This window comes from Panthera pardus, unplaced genomic scaffold (assembly GCF_024362965.1).
Source record: "Panthera pardus isolate Hobbes unplaced genomic scaffold, ASM2436296v1 HiC_scaffold_18, whole genome shotgun sequence".
In the NCBI taxonomy this organism is placed as follows: domain Eukaryota; kingdom Metazoa; phylum Chordata; class Mammalia; order Carnivora; family Felidae; genus Panthera; species Panthera pardus.
Window position 1 is genome coordinate 6,559,524 of NW_026526743.1, and position 18,445 is coordinate 6,577,968.

At 54.0% G+C, this 18,445-nt stretch overlaps 2 protein-coding genes across 4 annotated transcripts; one reads left to right on the forward strand and one right to left on the reverse strand.

The window, feature by feature from the left end:
• Window positions 1-3,396: 3,396 nt before the first annotated feature.
• HSPBP1 (HSPA (Hsp70) binding protein 1) lies at window positions 3,397-15,420 on the forward strand. Of its 3 annotated transcripts, none has more exons than XM_019437825.2 (8): window positions 3,397-3,590; window positions 3,942-4,239; window positions 5,960-6,164; window positions 8,532-8,756; window positions 11,012-11,167; window positions 11,278-11,374; window positions 11,918-12,029; window positions 15,113-15,420. In XM_019437825.2, exons 2-8 carry the CDS (start codon window positions 4,036-4,038, stop codon window positions 15,185-15,187), a joined length of 1,074 nt encoding a protein of 357 aa, XP_019293370.1. In that variant the 5' UTR covers window positions 3,397-3,590; window positions 3,942-4,035; the 3' UTR covers window positions 15,188-15,420. The 3 variants fall into 3 exon arrangements, with proteins under 3 accessions (XP_019293370.1, XP_019293369.1, XP_019293368.1); XM_019437824.2 differs by having other exon boundaries at window positions 3,945-4,239; XM_019437823.2 differs by lacking the exon at window positions 3,397-3,590 and having other exon boundaries at window positions 3,886-4,239.
• On the reverse strand, window positions 7,378-7,982 carry LOC109259908 (60S ribosomal protein L17-like). The gene has a single exon (XM_053905762.1). It carries the CDS (start codon window positions 7,858-7,860, stop codon window positions 7,420-7,422), a length of 441 nt encoding a protein of 146 aa, XP_053761737.1. The 5' UTR covers window positions 7,861-7,982; the 3' UTR covers window positions 7,378-7,419.
• Window positions 15,421-18,445: the final 3,025 nt, after the last annotated feature.

Sequence of the window (18,445 nt, forward strand, 5' to 3'; positions counted from 1 at the left end):
ACCGGCTGGCGCGAGGCAGGGAGAGGGGCAGAGCCGGGGGAGTCCGACGCGGAGAGGCAGAGACTGGGGGAAAAGAGGGAGAGAGTCGGCCGGGGAGACGGAGACAGATGTGCAGAAACGCAGATGTGATGGAGAAGGGGAGAGGGGATGAGGGGGAGAGACAGCGACACAGAACCAGGGAGAGGCACAGGTGAGGGGAAGAGACAGGGAGGTGAGGGGGAGAAATAGGGAGGAACAGAGAGACAGAGACAGAAGTAGGGGAGGATGTAGAGGCGAGGCCCAGGGAGAAGAAGGGCAGCCAGAAAGATGAAGGGTCAGAGCGCAGGAGGGAAGTGGGAGAGACAGGTGGACGGGGATGAGGCGGCAGGTAAAAGAACAGACAGGTGGAGGGACAGAGACCGAGACGAAGAAAGACTGGGCTATGGAGAGGGACAAAGAAGGAGAGAGCTGGAAACCGGAAAAGAACCGTGGGGTCCCTACAGGGGGGAGGGCTACGTGCTGGGGAAGACGGGGGCACAGAAAGAGGGAGACAAGCAGAGAGAGGGAAAGAATTTGGGGGTTGCCGAACCAGGCCCCCAAGCCTGCCCACCCAGGCCTCCTTCTCCCTCTAGTATCAGGGCCCCATATCCACCCACAGCCCAGGTGCACCTTCTCAGATTTTCTTGGTTCCATTCCCCCTTTTAGGATCCTCAGTACTCCACAAAGAAACTTCCAGAACCCCCTCAGGTCCCTGTGTATGTTTTGAGACCCCTGAATATTCTTTGTGCCCACCACAGGGTCCCCTCAGTCTTCATGTGGGCCTCCATACAATTCTACATGCCCACTATAGGACATCCACGGATCTGTGCTCAGGTAGATCTCCACATAATCCAGGACTCCTGTATCAGGTACCCAAAGGTGTTAGACACCCGTTTAGTCCCCAAGTCCCCTATAAAGTGGACCCAAGAGCTTCTAGTCTCCTAGACAACTGCCTTCATTCTGTAAACCTTTAACACCAAATCTGAATGCTGGCCCCGTCCACATGGTGAGGGGACACCAGGGAACCACACCAACAAAGATCTTTGCCCCGTGGAGCTTCCACGGCAGTGGACACAGCAGGTGATAAACGAGATAAGCGAAGTGTATGTTTTGACAGTCAAGTCTCTGGAGACAAGTGCCGAGGAACAGATGAGGGGTGCAGGAAGTGTTTGTTGGGTGGAGTAGGATTTTTTAAGCGGTGCCAAGAAAGACTTCTCCAGTGAGGGAACACTGAAGGAAAATGAAGGTCAGAGCTGTGTGGACAAAGTAACTTCCACGCAGGGGACAGCAAGTGCAAAGGCCCTACGGTGCATGGTGGGAACCTCGAAGGGTCAGTGTGGCTGGAGGAGCAAGAGAGGGGGAGAGACAGAAAGTGAGGTGAGGAGGCAGATCATACAGGACCCTATTAGAAGCAGGGTGACCATATGCCTGGTATTCTGTAATTATCGTCATCACCATCATTATTTGGTATTCTGTAATTATTAATGAGGTCTGTTTGCACTCTGAAGTCTCGCTATGCATTGAAAATTGTATGATCACCCTACTCATAAGGTCATCATAAGGACTATGGCTTTTGTAGGGTACCTGGGGAGTTTTCCTGTAGGCCAGCATTATATTATACGTATATTAACATACACATCGTTATGTATAATTACACGTTGTATTTACATAGGTTGTGTGGTACCATGCATAATAACGTATTGTAAATACTATAAATCAACTTGTACATGGGTATATCTAAGGATGGTAGGCTGAATAACAGCCCCCAGAGATGCCCACATCCTAATTTCCCAGAATCTGGGCCTATGTCACCTTATGTAGCAAAAGAGACTTTGCAGATGTGACTGAGTTGAAGATCTGGAGATGGGCAGATGATCCTGGTTATCTGGGTGGGCCCTGTAGGTGATCGCAAGGATCCTTATGAAAGGGTGGCAGGGGACGGTCAGAGTCGGAGGAGATGGGACCAAGACAGCAGAAGCCAATGTGATGTAGCCACAATCCAAGGAATGTGGGTGGTCTCTGGAAGACAGAAAAGGCAGGCAGCAGATTTTCTCCTAGACCTTCGAGAAGGAACACAGTCCTGCTGCTACCTTGATTCTAACTGAGTAAGAACCATTTTGGACATCAGACCACCAGAACTGTAAGATAATAAATCTGTGTTGTGTTAAGCCACCAAATTTTTCGTAATTTGTTTTTTAAATGTTTATTTGTTTATTTTTTTGAGAGAGAGAAAGAGCGTGAGTGGGGGAGGGGCAGAAAGAAAGGGAGAGAGAGAATCCCAAGCAGACTCCATCACTGTCAGCGCAGAGCCCTATGCAGGGCTTGACGCAGGGATCCCCGAAGGGCTCCATCACACGAATTGAAGAGTCCATGCTTAACCGACTGAGGCACCCAGGCGCTTCTTTCATGATTTGTTAAAGGCAGCAATAGAAAGACATACAATAGCGTACAGGGTGTGAGGGTAGGGGTAGGAGCCCAGACCCCTGATAGCTATTTTGCTCAGTGCTACAAACACCGCCCGCGGGTGTCCAGGGCTTTTACGTTGTCTCTCCAATTCTGTCCCAAATACAACCTCGCACACTCCTGGCGCAGCAGGATGTGCAATCCGTGTGCGACTGTGGCCGCCACCTGAGCTGAGTGCAACCTTCTCCTAGCGGGGCAGGGCGGGGCCCCTAATGGAAGACTAGAACCAGGGGTTAAGCCCAGCTCGAGGCAAATAGCTCTACAGACCGGGCATATTCCCAGACCCGGGCCCCACACATGGCGCACAGAACTGGCAAGCCTCCCGAACCACCTAGTCCGAGCATTTTGCTTTGGCTGCGGCCTTCAGGAATCCCCCCTTCCTGTGCACCCGGCAGGACCCAGGGAAGATTCCAAGAGGCAGAGGCTGGGTGATAATAGGTGTCCGCAGGCGCTGCAGCGGGAACGAGGGAGCCCCCTTTGACGACTGGGGAAACTGAGGCCAGGAGTGGGGTGGAATGGGCCAAAGGCTGCTTACATCAAATATTAGGGGTGAGAACTTAGGGCTCCAGTAAAAGATGCAGCAGGTGTCCAGGTGCAGGGGAAAAGGCCCTAGGCTGAGGGACCTGCCCAACCTGCAAGTAGGGGGTGGGGCCTAACGGGGAGAGGCCAGCTCACCGGCACGCGGCGGGGCTCAGGGGAGGGGTGGAGTCAAGCTGGGAGAGGCCGAAAGGCCCAGAACAGGGGCGGAGCGTGAGGTGGCAGGGCGGGGCGAGAACATTGGTGTGGGCGGAGCTACACTGTGGGCGGGGCGAAGCCACGGCAGGGGTGGAGCTTGCAAGGAGGACTAGGGGACGCGGCTCCTAAGGGGCGAGATCTGGGTCGGGGCGGAGCTTAGGCTGAGAATGAAGCGGGGGGCGGGGCCGGCCGCCTTCTCCGGCCAGGTGGGAAGGGCTTAAGAGCCGGGAAAGCCTCCTGGATCAAGGTTGGGAGGGTGCGCCGGGAACTTCCGGGCGAGTTTGGCGCATTTCCGGTCAAGATGGCGGCGCCCAGCAGAGTCAGGTGCGGGCGACTCTGTCTTTAGTAGCGGCGGCGACTCACAGCCCGGGGAGGTGAGTCTTGGGTTAGGGAGGTCCGTCTCGCTCTGGCTCCTCTCTTTGGAGAGGAAGGAGAGGGGATTTGTTGCTAAGGCGTCCAAAGGGGGGGCTTGTTGCCAAGGAGGCAGGGCAGTGGGGTTGCTAAGAGACGGGAACGCACTTAGGGGCGATGGGGGAGGGGGTTGCTAGGTTGCTAGTTGGAGTGGGTGGGGCCTGTTGCGAGGGAGGAAGGAGGGGCGTGTGACTTTGGGGAAGGGTCCTGTGGGTCTGCAGGAAGGAAATAGGGCTGTGGCTATGGTGGGTGCGGGCAGAGTGGTTTGGGGTCATGGGCGGGCGCCCAGCTCCCCTAAAACGCCGCCTTCTCAGCAGACCCCCAGGAGTCGACCCGACGGGACGCCAGAGCTACCTCAGCGGTGACCACCCGCTCTCCCAGACACATTCTTCCCTTCACAAACAGCCCATGGCGGACCAAGGCTCTGGGGGCAGCCGCCTCCCCCTGGCGCTGCCCCCGGCCTCCCAGGGTTGCTCCTCAGGGGGCGGCGGCTCCTCGGCGGGGAACTCGAGCCATCCTCCGCCCCCGCGAAACCTCCAAGGCCTTCTGCAGATGGCTATCACGGCGGGCTCTCAGGAACCAGAGCCCCCTCCAGAGCCCATGAGTGAAGAGGTAAAGGGTGGGGATCCCGGAAGTGGGGAGAGGGGGTAGGTGTGACAGAAATCTCTCGGGAAGTGCGTCCTGGGCAGGGGCGGGAGTCCAGGTGTGAGGGCATAGCGCGCTGTGTGTGTGCCAGGTGGGGTTACAGTAGACTGAAGGTCAGATCTCAGAAGTGCCTGCGAGGGCAGATCCCTGGATCCCAGCATCCCGTCGAGGTGCAGAGTTGCACAGTAGCTTTGTGGTGAGAAGGGAAAGGGAGCCGGGCAGACCTGGTTTCGGCAGTATCCAGCTGTGTGACCTTGGGTATGGCACTTCACCTCTCTGAGCAGCAGGTTCTTTATTTGCAAGTTGATGATGACGCTAAGAATAACAGCACTTCATAGGGTATTTCTGAGGTTCCCGTTTAAGTAGGGGTCCACACAGCGCCGGGCAGTGTTCCTGAAGACAGCAGGCTGTTCTCATCAAGAGTGCAGGCTCTGGGGACAGGCACTTAGGTTTGACGTTAGGCTTTGTGGGTGGCCGACACTGTGACCTTGGGCAAGTCACAGCCTTTCTGGGCCTCGGTTTTCTCATCTGTGAAGTGGGGATAGCGATACTCACCTGGGAGGGTTGTCTTGGAGATTAGTTAGCAATACTGGTTATATGTGATGTTTAGTGGCCGATGGTGATTATAGTATACAAAATATTGTGCTGATCCAGTGATGTCATTGAACGTTTAGGACAATGAGGTAGGAATAGGCACAGAAGGATTAACATCTTGCCCAAATTCATCCAGGACTTGTGACTACAGAGCCCGCATATGAGCACTAACAGACCTGCTGGGAAAAAAAAAAAAAAACAAAACCAAGAAATCAGTGGCCAGCTCTCAGCTGTCATCTTACTTGACCTAACAGGCAGCATTTGATTCCTACCCATCTCCTTGATCTCTTTCTTCATTTGTTTTCTAGAACAACAGTGTCCTGGTTTTATCCTTACTCACTGGCTCTCCTTCCCTCTCCTCTGCTGGTTCTTCCTCATTCTCCAGCCTCTGAATGAATGCGTACCCCAGGGCTCTCCTCTTACCTACCTGTGCTCACTTCCTTTGTGAGCTCATGTTGTGTTGAGACTTCCCCCTGACCACTCTCAAATTTATATCTCTAGACCGGTGGTTCTGATATTATCTCTCTGCGGACATTTGACAACCAGCAGAGACATGTTTAGTTGTTCAACTCGGGGCAGGGGGTGGGCTGCTGGCATCTAGTAGGTAGAGACCAGGGCAGCTGCTTGCCGCTCAACATCATCCAGTGTACCCACCCCCAACAGAACCATCCAGCTCAGGGTGTCAGTAGAGCCAAGTTGAGAAAGCCAGGTCTAGGCTGGACCTCCTCTCTGAGCTCCAGCATTTCGCCTTGGGTGTGTAATAGATCTCTCAAGCTGAACACGTTGAAAAATGAGCTCTAATCTCCACTCCTCATGTTCCATACCCGCTTCCCCTCCCGTTTTCCCCGTCTCCTTCTAGTTGCTCAGGACAGAGACCTAGGAGTGCCTTCTTTCCCACCCCGTTGCCACTCTCTCCGTAAATCTCGTGTCTAGAAAGTTGTGAATAGAAAAGACGCTCAACGGAAACCTGTTGATCGAAGGAGCAGTCAGCTCCCGCACGTTGGCCGTTATTAGCAACAACTGTTAGGCGTGAACGAATTACTGACAGAGGGTTGCTTCTTTCCCCACCCTCCTGCCCGGTCTCGTGCCCCAGAGGCGTCAGTGGCTGCAGGAGGCCATGTCCGCCGCCTTCCGGGGCCAGCGGGAGGAGGTGGAACAGATGAAGAACTGCCTCCGAGTGCTGTCCCAGCCTACACCCTCCTTGGCTGGGGAGGCCGAACTGGCCGCTGACCGGCAGGAGCGTGAGGGGGCCCTGGAGCTGCTGGCCGACCTGTGCGAGAACATGGACAATGCTGCAGGTACCCCCCGGGCTGCCCCCCCCCCCCCCCCCGCCTCCAGGGTCCTGCCCCTTCTCCCTGGTCTCCCCCCTGTCTCTTCCCTCCTCTGCAGCCCCGGGTCCCTCTGTGTCTCAGCCCCTGTCCTTCCTTTCGGGGATCACACTGTCAGCCTCTCCCCCAGCCTCCCGGCCTCCAGCCTCTCCCTCTCTAGTCTGGTCCCAGATGTGACTGCCCTGCCTCTTCCTGCCTGGTCCCCTTGTCATCAGGAGGGGACCTTCTCTCACCCCACCAGCCCGGCGGCACGTCTGCCTCCCCGATATCCTCCCAAACTGGTCATTTCTCCCTGGTCTCTTGCGTGTGCACTGTCACTCCCCAGAACACGAGTGAGGAGGTGGTTCGGGGCAGGACGGTCAGAGAGGGTCTCCCCGAGGGGTGCCGTTTGGTCAGAGACCTGAAGTGGTGGAGTGAGTTATGAGATTAGCTCTGGAAAAAGCTAATGGGGTATGGCCAGTGCAAAGGCCCTGAGGTGGGAACGTACCTGGGACGTGCAGGAACAGCAGTAGGGCCAACAGGCCAGAATGGAGTGAGGGAAGGGCGGGAGGTGGGAGGGGGCGCTGGGTGTGGAGGGCCTTGCAGGCCAGAGTCGGTGCTGGGGTTTTGTTCTAAATGCCGAGGAGCTGGTAGAAGGAGGACATTCTACTTTCAGTCGCAGGGGCATAATATAGTCATTGAGGGTGTGGATTTGTCTTTTCTGGCCGTTTCACGTCAATGGAATCATAGAATATGTGGCCTCCGAGTGGACGTTTTCAAGGGTTTTCCACGTGGGAGCCTGTAACTGGAACTTTATTCCTCTCTGGAACAACCTATTGTGTGGGTAGGTCACGGGTTTGCTTATCCATTCATCAGTTAATGGACATTGGGGTCATTTCCCCCATTGCTTATTGAGAATACTGCCCTCGTGAACATTGGTGCAAGTGTCTGTTTGAGTCTGTGCTTTCCGTGGTTTTGGGTCTTTATGTACGAGTGGTCATATGACAACGCTGCGTTTAACTTCTCGAGGAACCACCAAGCTCGCCGATACCACTTTATTTACAAGAACAGGTGCTGGGCCGTAGTTTGCCGAGCCCCGGTCTAGTATGAGGTTCTCCCACAGGGAGATTGGGGGTCAGTACCGGAATTCAGTGGGCTGCAGCCTGGGACCCTAAGCCCCCAAATGCTGACATTTTTTTTTTTTTTTTCTGTTTTTACTTTTATTTGCATATATTTCATGCAGAATTTACTCCCGGGCCATAAGTTTTTGTTTCTTCACTTTCTTCTGGGATATCTTTTTCTTCTGTGCAATCTCCTCTTCTGGTTTAGGAACAATCTGCTGTTTTTCAGTAAGGATCATCTCAATGTGGCAGGGAGAGCTCATGCGTGGGCTAATCCGACCATGAGCCCTGTAAGTTCTACGCCGCATTTTGGGGGCTTTGTTCACCTGGATGTGCTCAACGACCAGAGAATCTACATCTAAACCCTTACGTTCAGCATTGCTCTCTGCATTTGTAAGCACGTGCAGTAAAAATTCGGCACTCTTTTTGGGCCACCGACCCTGTGTCCAGCCCCACTGTTTGGCCTGGGCACACCTACCAACTCCACCATTGTAGCGTTGGAATGGCACACATTGCTTCTGCAAAGTGACATCTTTCAGATACTTGGTGGCATTTCGGATATGCATTCTTGATGGCCTGGGCAGTTTCCCGTGTGTTCTTAGAGTGAACACGAAGATTTGAACCTCTTGATTTGCATGATTTTGTCGGGTTTTCCGGGTCAAGTGAATAGCGAACCATTTTCAGAGATCACCTCAGGCCGCTTACGGGAAGAGAAACGCTGACATTTTTGAGACCTTGGAGGGATGCCTGGTTGGGTGCCTGGAGAAAGCCCGCACTTGAGGCAGGCTCCCCTGGGAGGCAGCCTCACCCTCCAGCCTCAGCTGGCGTATTAACTTGTGAGGGTGGCAGTAACAAAGCACCACAGAATGGGAGGCTTGAACAGACTTGTGTCGCCTCACACCTCTGGAGACTGGAAGTCTGAGATCCAGGTGTGGGCAGGGTCAGTTTCTCCTGGGCTCGGGTCTCCTTGGTTTGCAGGTGGCTGCCTTCTCCCCGTGTCCACACGTGGTCTTCCCTGCGTGCATGTCTGTGTCCTGATCTCTTATAAGGACACCGATCGTACCAGATTAGCACCCACCCTGATGACCTCACTCTACCTGGGTGATTTCTTAAAAGGCCCTGTTTCCCCATACGTTACATCCTTAGACACTCGGGGCTTCAGCATACGAATGTTGGGGGGGAGGGCACAGCTCAGCCCCTAGCACCCGAACTCTCGTCTCCCCTCTCTCTGGCACAGACTTCTGCCAGCTGTCAGGCATGCACCTGCTGGTGGGCCGGTACCTGGAGGCAGGGCCCGCGGGGCTGCGGTGGCGGGCGGCACAGCTCATCGGCACCTGCAGCCAGAACGTGGCGGCCATCCAGGAGCAGGTGCTAGGCCTGGGCGCCCTGCGCAAATTGCTGCGGCTTCTCGACCGGGACTCCTCTGACTTGGTGCGCGTGAAGGCCCTGTTCGCCATCTCCTGTGAGTGTCGGGGGGGCTGCGGGGAGGCGCACAGATCCTGCTGGGATCTGCCTGGGGGCAGGTGGAGGGGGACCTGAATGTTCAGTTATGCCCATTACCCGTTGAGACTCTGTGCTGGGTGCCAGGACTGGGTGGTGAGCTTGCCAACCCCCTGTCACTCAGAGAGCCAGACCCTAGTGCCACGGGAATGCTGCTCAACACGTCAGAGTCGTCAGTCTCTGTTGCCCTTCCTTGTCGTGAGGAGGGGGCCGTCCTTGCCTGAGAGGGTGGCCTCCACCCATTAGAGATACCAGTGGCTCTCACTCACGCTGTCTCCTGGGGAACAGGTGCCTGGATGGGGCTGATGCCGACACCTGTGGGGCACTCTCTGTGCCAGGCCCCATGCCAAGCCTGGGCGAGCATTAGCTTGCTTAGCCCGCACACACACCGTCGGAGGTAGGGAGACTGAATCCGCGTCAAGGACAGACCAGGTCAGGTAGCCTAAGTGACAACCCGGGCGCCCTGCAAGGACGTGCAGGTGCGTGGTGGTAGCCCAGGCAGTGCTCTCCACCATGCGCTGGGCCCATGTCTATGTGTGCGCCATGCTGGGGGCCCCCATTTGACGGTTTCTTTCTGCCTTTTTTTTTTTTTTTTTTTTTTTGAATAAGCTTCGTTGGGATGAAATTCACAGGCTATACAATTCATCCTTTTGTTTATTTTTATTTTATTTTTATTTTTTTTTTATTTTTTTTAACGTTTTATTTATTTTTGAGACAGAGAGAGACAGAGCATGAACGGGGGAGGGGCAGAGAGAGAGGGAGACACAGAATCGGAAGCCGGCTCCAGGCTCTGAGCCATCAGCCCAGAGCCCGACGCGGGGCTCGAACTCACGGACCGCGAGATCGTGACCTGGCTGAAGTCGGCCGCTTAACCGACTGAGCCACCCAGGCGCCCCTTTTTGTTTATTTTTAAAACAGTTTTAATGTTTATTTATTTTTGAGAGACAGAAAGAGCGAGGGAGGCAGAGGATGAGAAGCAGGCTCTGAGCTGTCAAGCGCAGAGGCCGACTTGGGGCTCGAACCTGTGAACTGTGAGATCATGACCTGAGCCGAAGTCAGATGCTTAACTGACTGAGCCACCCAGAAACCCCATCATCCCTTTGAAGTGTACAGTTTAGTGTATTCTCAAGGCTGTGCAACCGTCACCGCTGTCGAACTCCAGAACATTTCCATCGCTCCCAAGAGAAGCCCCACGCCTGTTAGCGGCCCCTCCGTGCCCCCTTTCCTCCGGCCCCTGGCAGCCACCCACAGCCTGCTTACTGCACACATAGATTTGCCTGCCCCGGACATGTGGCTCTCCGAACCCCACAGTTTAGGGATTTTTTTAAGTTGTAGAAACCCCCGCACAAACTTAAAAAGCACAAGCAGGGGGAGGGGCAGAGAGAGAGAGAGAGAGAGAGAGAGAGAATCCCAAGCAGCCTCCACACTGTCAGCGCAGAGCCCAACTTGGGGCTAAAACTGATGAATTGTGAGATCATGACCTGAGCCGTAATCAGGAGTCAGACACTTAACGGACTGAGCCACCCAGGCGCCTCGAGGGATTTTCATGGAGGCTTTCTCACGTAGGCGTGATGGATCATTGATTTCACTTCCAGTCCCTTTCTCCTTTCTGGAGGATGGGAGGTGGGGCTGGAAGTTCCAAGTTTCTAATCATGGGTTGGTCTTTCTGGTAAGTAAACCCCATCCAGTAGTCCACCCACAGTCACCTCATTAGAACAAAAGATGCTCCTATCACCCAGAAACTTCCAAGGGTTTTGAGACGTTGGTGTCAGGAAAGGGGGCAGAGACCAAGTATGTATTTAGTATGTCACAGTGGTCCCGGGAGAAGAACAGGGAGGCTAGGAAGGAAGGGATTGCGGCAAGGGTGCGGGAAAGAGTCCTGGAGGAGGTGGCATCTGGAAAGTCACCTGCAAAACTGGGGAGACAGATGGACAGGCAGACCTTGGGTGGCTTGGCCACAGAGGGTGGACAGAGAGACTCAGTTCCCCAGAGGTCCCGAGAGCCAGAGCAGGATGGGGAAGAGGTGGGTCAGTGTTGTCTTCTAATAGCTTGCGTTAATCATGTCTCAGTCAAAAAAAAAAATACCTAAAAAAAAAATAATGCTTATGAAGCGTGGGTCCCTAGAAGTTGATGTTGATGGTGGTGACGGTGGTGAGGATTCTGGTGATGGTGGTGACCGTGACCTCGAGGTTCCTCCCCCCGCTTGTCTCCCCCCAGGCCTGGTCCGGGAGCAGGAGGCTGGGCTTCTGCAGTTCCTGCGCCTGGACGGCTTCTCCGTGTTGATGCGGGCCATGCAGCAGCAGGTGCAGAAGCTCAAGGTCAAGTCGGCGTTCCTGCTGCAGAACCTGCTGGTGGGCCACCCCGAACACAAAGGTGGGGCAGCCAGGGCGGGGGCCCCAGGGACGGTCCCAAAGGGAGGGTGGGCGGTGTGTGGGGGGGAGGGGTGTGGACTGCCCCTCTGACCCCCAAGACCCTTCCCCCAGGGACCCTGTGCTCCATGGGGATGGTCCAGCAGCTGGTGGCCCTGATCCGGACAGAACACAGCCCCTTCCATGAGCATGTGCTTGGAGCCCTGTGCAGGTATGCTGGGGCCTCCGAGAGGGCGAGGCCTGTGCCAGGCACCACCCCTCCCCCCCACACCTCCCAGGCTGGCACCACTGGGCTCCCGCCCACCAGCCTCCTCCCTGATGGGATTCGGGAGCTTGGGCCTTTCCCACAGAGGGGGCAGGCATCATTGTGCTGGCCCTCCCTGAGCAGTAGTTTCCTCACTTGTAGGGCTGACACGGCAGCCTGGGAGGAGGGGCAGAGGCTTACCCCGCTCCCCCCACACACGGTACTGGCAGATTAGTGTCTGCACGAGAGGACACGGGGAGCAGCCCGTCATGCAGGTGGCGGCTCCCGTGTGCCGAGCGGGCTCCAGGCCAGGCTCTGTGCCAGGTGCCTTATTTTGTACCAGTCTCATCGTAGTCCCTGGGGTGGCGTGGGGACGGCGTGAGATCTGCATCCGGATGGGGAAACTGAGGCCCAGCGTGGGGAACTGTCTTGCCCGGGCTCCTGTGGGAGCAGCGTGGGGGCGGGGCTGTGTAGAGCGGGGTCCCAAGGATTGCTCTCCTGTCCCCACAGCCTGGTGACAGACTTCCCCCAGGGCGTGCGGGAATGCCGGGAGCCCGAGCTGGGCCTGGAGGAGCTGCTCCGTCACCGCGTCCAGCTGCTACAGCAGCACGAGGAGTACCAGGTACGGCCCGCGGGCGTGGCTGCGGCACCTGCTGCGTCCTTCCTGTGTCTCTCGCCGCGTGCCTCGTGCTCTGAGCTAGCGCTGCTGCACGGGCGAATGGGAGCCCGGGGTGCCGTAAGGGGTTAGTTAGCAGTCATTTATTTATAGCCAAATCGTATAGTTATTTACATCCTGTCAGAGTTTTAACAATTAATATTTATTAGATTGCTAAATAACAAGTCTGATAAGTAGCAACCAATGAGATAATTGAATAAGAAACGAGATAAGTAACTCGTGTATTTAATTAGGTAATAAGTAACAAGTGATAACTCAGATAATTAATCAGGAACAAATAAGTGATAAAGAGCAACTAATTAAATATTCGTACAGTTGTTTAATTATTTAAGTGATTTAGCTGATAATTAAACGTGTCACACTCCAGGGACAACTGTTCGACTGAGTCCGTTCCTCTGTGACACTGTCGAGAGTTCACAGAGGTGCTGGGAGTGAGGAGCAGGGATGACCAGGAGAGGCACAGTGTCCACTCCTAGGGGCTTGCCCCGACCTCATCACAGGGACGCGTGGAAACATGTGCCCACAGATCGTGGGGTCCACGGAGCCCCAACCCGGCCTGGGCTCACTTCCAGCTGGGGAGTGCTTTAGTTGTTGCATTCGATCCCTGAGCCGCCTGCGTGGCAGGTGATACCACGGCCTACTGGTGAGGACCCTCCTGGTGAGACAGGTCTCCTGTGAACTGACCAGCACTCCTTTTGCCTTTTTTTTTTTTTTTTTTGTTCCAAAAAAAAGTCTGTTAGCTCTATTTGGTTTTAATTTTTCTTTTAACATTTATTTTTGAGAGGAGACAGAGCACAAGCAGGGGAGGGGCAGAGGGAGAGAGGGAGACACAGACTCAGAAGCCGGCTCCAGGCTCTGACCTGTCAGCACAGAGTCTGGTGAGGGTCTCGAACTCACGAGCCGTGAGGTCATGACCTGAGCTGAAGTCGGACGCTCAACCGACTGAGCCACCCAAGCGCCCCGCTTAACAGTTCTATTGAGGTATAAGTGTCATGTAATAAACTCCACTTATTTGAAGTGTGCGACGTGAGAAGCTTAGACATATGGGTACACCTGTGGAAACCTTCATTCTTCCTTGCCTCCCTTTGTCAGGGGCAGCTCAGCCATGTGCCAGGCCCTGATCTGGGCGCTGGGGGTTTGGGGAGGAGCAAAAGGGTACAGCCTTCGCTCTCACGGGGGCTCAGGGGTGATAAACATGCAGACACGCAGAAATACATACTTACAAGTACATGTATACCTTGTGTGTGCGTGTATATGTGCATACATAATACATGCAGTGTTTGTATAGTGTAATTTAACACGGATAGTATGACATCAGGAGGTTACAAGTACATTGACGGAAAAAACGTGAGGGGGCAGAGAAGACGGGGCAGTGATGCGTTAGATCTGGTGCCATATCAGTTTCCTACGGCTGCTCTAACAGTACCACAGACTGGGTGGCTTAACGCAGGGAGGTATGCTCTCGCAGTTCTGGGGACTAGAAGTCTGAAGGCAAGGTGTCGGCAGGGCCGTGCTCCCTCTGAAGGTTCTAGGGGAATAATCCTTCTGCTTCCAGCTGCTAGTAGTTGCTGGCAATCTTTGGCTTGTGGATGTGCCGGTCCGGTTTCTGCCTCCATTTTCACATGGGCCTTCTCCTGTGTCTGTGTGTCTGTCTTGGAAATCTTTCCAGATACTCAGAGGTCTGCTTTACTTTCAGCATAATTGAGTGACACAGTTGGCATGATATCCCGTAAGGTGATTCTGTCATGACTTAGTCCTCTTTTGTAGGTAAATTTAAGAGTTAAATTTCATGGATGCTTTCTTGCAAAAAGGTCCTGTAGTCATGTGGTTCAAAAGTGAAGCTGCATAGGAGGGTAAGCAGTGAAAAGTCTCCCCGCTGCCCTTGTCTTTAACCACCCAGTGCCTCCCCCAGTTCTGTGTGTGCCCTTCCTCAGATGGTCTATGCACACAAGCCAATGTGCGTGTAAATTCTCCTCTTCCTGTGCCCCTTTTGTGCACAACCAACCTGTCCTGACCACTCTTCTGTTCCCTGCCTCATTCCCTTTCATAACGTCTCAGGGAGGGGTGCAGGAGGAGTGTATTTTGTGTTGGCGGCCCTGGCTTTTTCCTGTTTCCTTTGAGAGCTGCAAGGTAGGTCGCTTCTTCCGCACCATGACCCCTGTTGACGGACATGCTGGTTGTTGCTACCACTCTGCTAAAGGAATAACCTTTTTACCTGTTACTTAATATGCATGAATATGGCTATAGGACAATTTCCAGAGAGGGAAAAGCGGCCAGGTTAAGGTAGGTTAAAGTGAAGGTACAGAGTTAGGGGCCGTTTTGTTAGCTATTGCCAAATTGCTCTCTATAAGGATGGAACCAGTTGATGAGGACGCCCAAGGGTCCCTTAAGCCATTTGGTCTTTTTCCAAGCCGAATGGCGAAAAGTAGTATTCCAGACCGGCTTACATTTGCGTTTCTGCAGTGGGTAACGTCAGACAGCTTTCCTTTCTCGTGAACTGCTCATTCGTATCCTGTGCCCATTCGTCTACAGGGTGGTGGTTTTTATGATCGATTTATTTTAAAGCTCTTGAAGTATTAAATATGTTAGCCTTTTCAGACGAGTTGCAAGTATTTTTCACCCCAAACTGTTGTTTTTCTTTCATTTTTGTTTCTGGCATCTTTTTGCCAAGCAGAACCCTTTCAGGTTCATACAGTCCAGTCTTTCAGTGGTGTTTGTACCTGTGGAAGGGGTTTTAGTTTTAAGTGGTGATTAGTAGGGGTCGGTCATACCTGGGAGTTAGGGCACAAGGAGCTGAGGGGAGGACTCACCAGTGGGGTTTGATGGAGGCTGCGCGGCCCCTGGTTCTAGGTCAGTAGTCCGGGCACAGGGGAGAATGATGGATCCCGCTGGCATGGATCTCCGCTGAGATCTGAGGACCCTGGGAGGCTTCTGGGTCAGGCAGTGCGGAGGGCAGAGACCCCGAAGCAGGGATGGGCCTCTGCACTCAGGACTCCGCCTCTTGTCCCCCCACCCCCACCCCCATCCAGGAGGAGCTGGAGTTCTGTGAAAAGCTGCTACAGACCTGTTTCTCCAGCCCGACGGATGACAGCATGGATCGGTGAAACCTGGTGGCTTATCGCCTGTCTCCGTGGAGCCCCAGGCCTCCTGCCTCCCAAGAGAGAGCAGGGCCTTACTGGTGCATGGCCAGGGTGTGCCAGCCGGTCTCTGCTCAGCCCCCTGCAGGGGCACCGCGGAAGGCTCTGGCTCCCTGGATCTCACCTCTTGTGCTCTCACGCCCTTCCTCCTTCTTGTGTCCATACTGTTCTAATAAAGGTGTTTCTCTTCCTCCAGCTCATTCACTGCAGCCTTTGTCACCTCCCCTAGAGGATAGTTGGGGGGTGGGGCACGATCTTACGGGACCGAGGGAGCCACGGAGGAGGAGAGGGCAGCGGGAGGAACCTGGAAAGAAAAGTGCTGCTCCCTAAAATCCAGAGCCATCGTCTCTCATCTTCTCAGGCCCTCTTGAGAGGGAGTGTGGTGGACACCCGCCCTCCCTTTTGACCATCCAGCGTCGCCAATTTCTCCATCAGAAGAATCCCCCACGTTTGATGTCCAAAGGGCCTGCCCGGAGGCGGGAGCCATGTTACTTCCCAGCATCCCGTGCAGAGGCATGTCACGTGACGTAGCCCCACCAATTAGAGCCCACCGCGCGGCTTCTGGGCGCGGGAGATAGGGGGAAAGCGGGAGCAGGTGCACCGCGGCCAGCCCGAAGCGCTCTACTTGCCCAGGGCTTGGGCATGGGCCTTGCTCCCGGCTGCAAAGCACTGAGAGATCCCCAGCCTTATCAGATATTAGGGCCGGAGACAGGTCTCACCCCCTTTCATAAATTCCTCGTCAGCTCAACCAAGTCTGGTCGTGTGTAACCAAGGCTCGTGACCAGTGCCATTTTTCAGACGAGGAATGTGAGCCCAGGGTGTTGATGCGTGGGCAAATTCACACAGCTAGGTTTCAGACCCGGGCTGGCTTCAAAGCTGTGCTCCTCCTGTACCCTGGTCTCCTAGCTCCATTTCGTACACGCTGATTCCTCTCGTGTGGCATTTACTCGTACTCTTGGGATTTGGGATGGGCCAATTATTTCACCCTTCTTCCCAAGTTCAGGATAAATTGAAAGGTAGCTACAGAATCCAAGAATTGGAGCTCAAGTATCACGTTTATTACCATTATGGCCAATCAGAAAGTAGCTTTAGTCTTGCTGCTACTCCCCCCAGCGTGAGACATGCTTGCCTGTCTGGTCACAGGCAGCACTGGACGAGCAGAGGCCTCCCCTTGGGTGCCGCAGGCCGCACTGGGCAAGCTGGCTCTAAGAGAGGGAGGGCTGGCGTGAGCCACGATGCCCATCCAATCTGGCAAATTGTTCCTCAGCCCCTAAAGGGGTTGGAGAGGCCAGGGGAGACACACTAAGCAATAGAAGTACCTCCGTGTGGAAATGTGAACAATGGGGAATGAGCATTGTCACCAGACACTTTAAGCGCCTTCCAATTTTTTACGCATAACAGCATCGCCAACCTGTGAGTCCTGATAGGGGGGAGACGCAGATTTTGGTCTTTAAAGCTGCTGCAGCTTCCCAGGTTCTTCCAGACTGACCATGTCAACTTCTCAGGTTTCTTTTGCTGGTTGAAAAGGGCTACCCCTCGTCTCTCAGTTCCTGAGCTTATGTGTTAAAATAATATGGTAACTGTGCAAACATGGAACAAAGCAAGCAAAATGCTGAGTGAAAGACAAAAGAATGTGACTGAAGAAAAGATGACTGAGGAACAGAAGGAAATGCATCACAACTGCTTCAAGCTGAGTTACAATAGGAACCTGGGTCCATTTTAAAACAACCCCCCCCCCCCCCGAAACAAAAACAAATCCCCAGGCACCTGGGTGGCTCAGACTTTGGCTCAGATCGTGATCTCACAGCTGGTTCGTTCAAGCCCCATGTCAGGCTCTGTGCTGACAGCTCAGAACCTGGAGCCCGCATCAGATTCTGTCTCCCCCACCTCTCTGCCCATCCTCCATTCTTTCGCTCTCTCAAAAATAAATGTTTCAAAAAATTGAAGAAACAACAAAAAACAAATCCCCAATGATGAAAAGGTTAAGATTGGCAAAACTAAGGAAACAAATAGAGGACTATGGTGGATTGTTCAGGAAATATTTACTCCCTCCCATTCCACCTCCATAAGAGAAGTACACTTCCCCACTCTGTTGGTGTGTGGAATTTATGTGCCTGCTCCCCATAACTTTGGGCTTGATTGTGTGACTTGCTTTGACCAATGGATGGTGGCAGATATGAGGCAACCTGAGACTTGAAATGCGCTAACAGATGGGCTCGACCTGGGCTGCTTCTCCCTTTCCTTGTGAGATGGTGCCCTGGGTAGCCCATGGTGCCAGAATACGAGAGACATGGGAAACAGAACCAACTTTGCCAAACTTCACATTGGCCAGCTCCAAGCTGTGAAAATGATAGATGCATGCTGCTGAGGTTGTGATTGTTACACAGCAGCAGATAACTGATACAAGGGCCAAAAATTAGCTCATGCAGCAAATCCACTGGAAATAGCAAGGACTAGAAGAAGAGACATATGATAATAAGCAAATACAGGTGGAAATGAGAAAGATTAAAGCAAGTACAGAGGAGCTAACAAATGTGAAAGGCAAGTGCATAACTGGCATCCTTGAAATGGGGAACAAACAACAAGAACAGGAAAATGTACTAAACATACGATTCAATGTGTCTGAAATAAAAAAAGTAAATCTGCAGGTTAAAAAAATGAAAAGAATCCGTACACGCACGCACTCGTCTGATCCTTACAGTGGGCCTGTAACATGAGCAAGGGCCTGTAACAAATTGGGGAAACAGAGGCAACAGTAAAGACAAGGCCTGGGCAAAAACCTAAGGCGAGACCTAAGTCAGCTTTACGCACAGAGAAGGCGTCGAGAACCGCGCGAGGCAGATGCGCGCGGGGCCCTGGTTGGAGAGAAAACCGGGTGCGGATTACCCAGGACTTGGACCCTGGAGCGAAAGCAGGAAATAATTGGAGGAGACGGAATGGATTTCCACAAGGAGCGAGTGGGAAGAGAAATCCTGGAGCAGGATTTGCTCTGGACTTTGGAACGGAGTCGTAGACAAACGCTATCCGCGTGCGGTGGCGCCTGCGCGTTGGGTTGTCTGGGTTTATTCAGGGAGAGACCGTTGGCCCAAACCAACGCAAGCGCATCCGCAGCCATGTTCTGGCTGGGCCGGAGGGGCGTGGTTGTGCCCCGCGCGCAAACGCACTGCCCGGGCCCGGGCGCGCGGCCTTCGCGCACCCGGACGGCGGCGGGTGGGCGGGGCTTCC

What these genes read in the sequence shown, in the direction of transcription:
- HSPBP1 (XM_019437823.2), top strand. Translation starts at nt 3,901, where the DNA reads ATGGGCGGGCGCCCAGCTCCCCTAAAACGCCGCCTTCTCAGCAGACCC. An exon ending in GAACATGGACAATGCTGCAG is followed by an intron (nt 6,165 to 8,531) that starts GTACCCCCCGGG and finishes TCTCTGGCACAG; the next exon opens with ACTTCTGCCAGCTGTCAGGC. An exon ending in GGCCCTGTTCGCCATCTCCT is followed by an intron (nt 8,757 to 11,011) that starts GTGAGTGTCGGG and finishes GTCTCCCCCCAG; the next exon opens with GCCTGGTCCGGGAGCAGGAG.
- LOC109259908 (XM_053905762.1), bottom strand. Translation starts at nt 7,860, where the DNA reads ATGCATATCCGAAATGCCACCAAGTATCTGAAAGATGTCACTTTGCAG.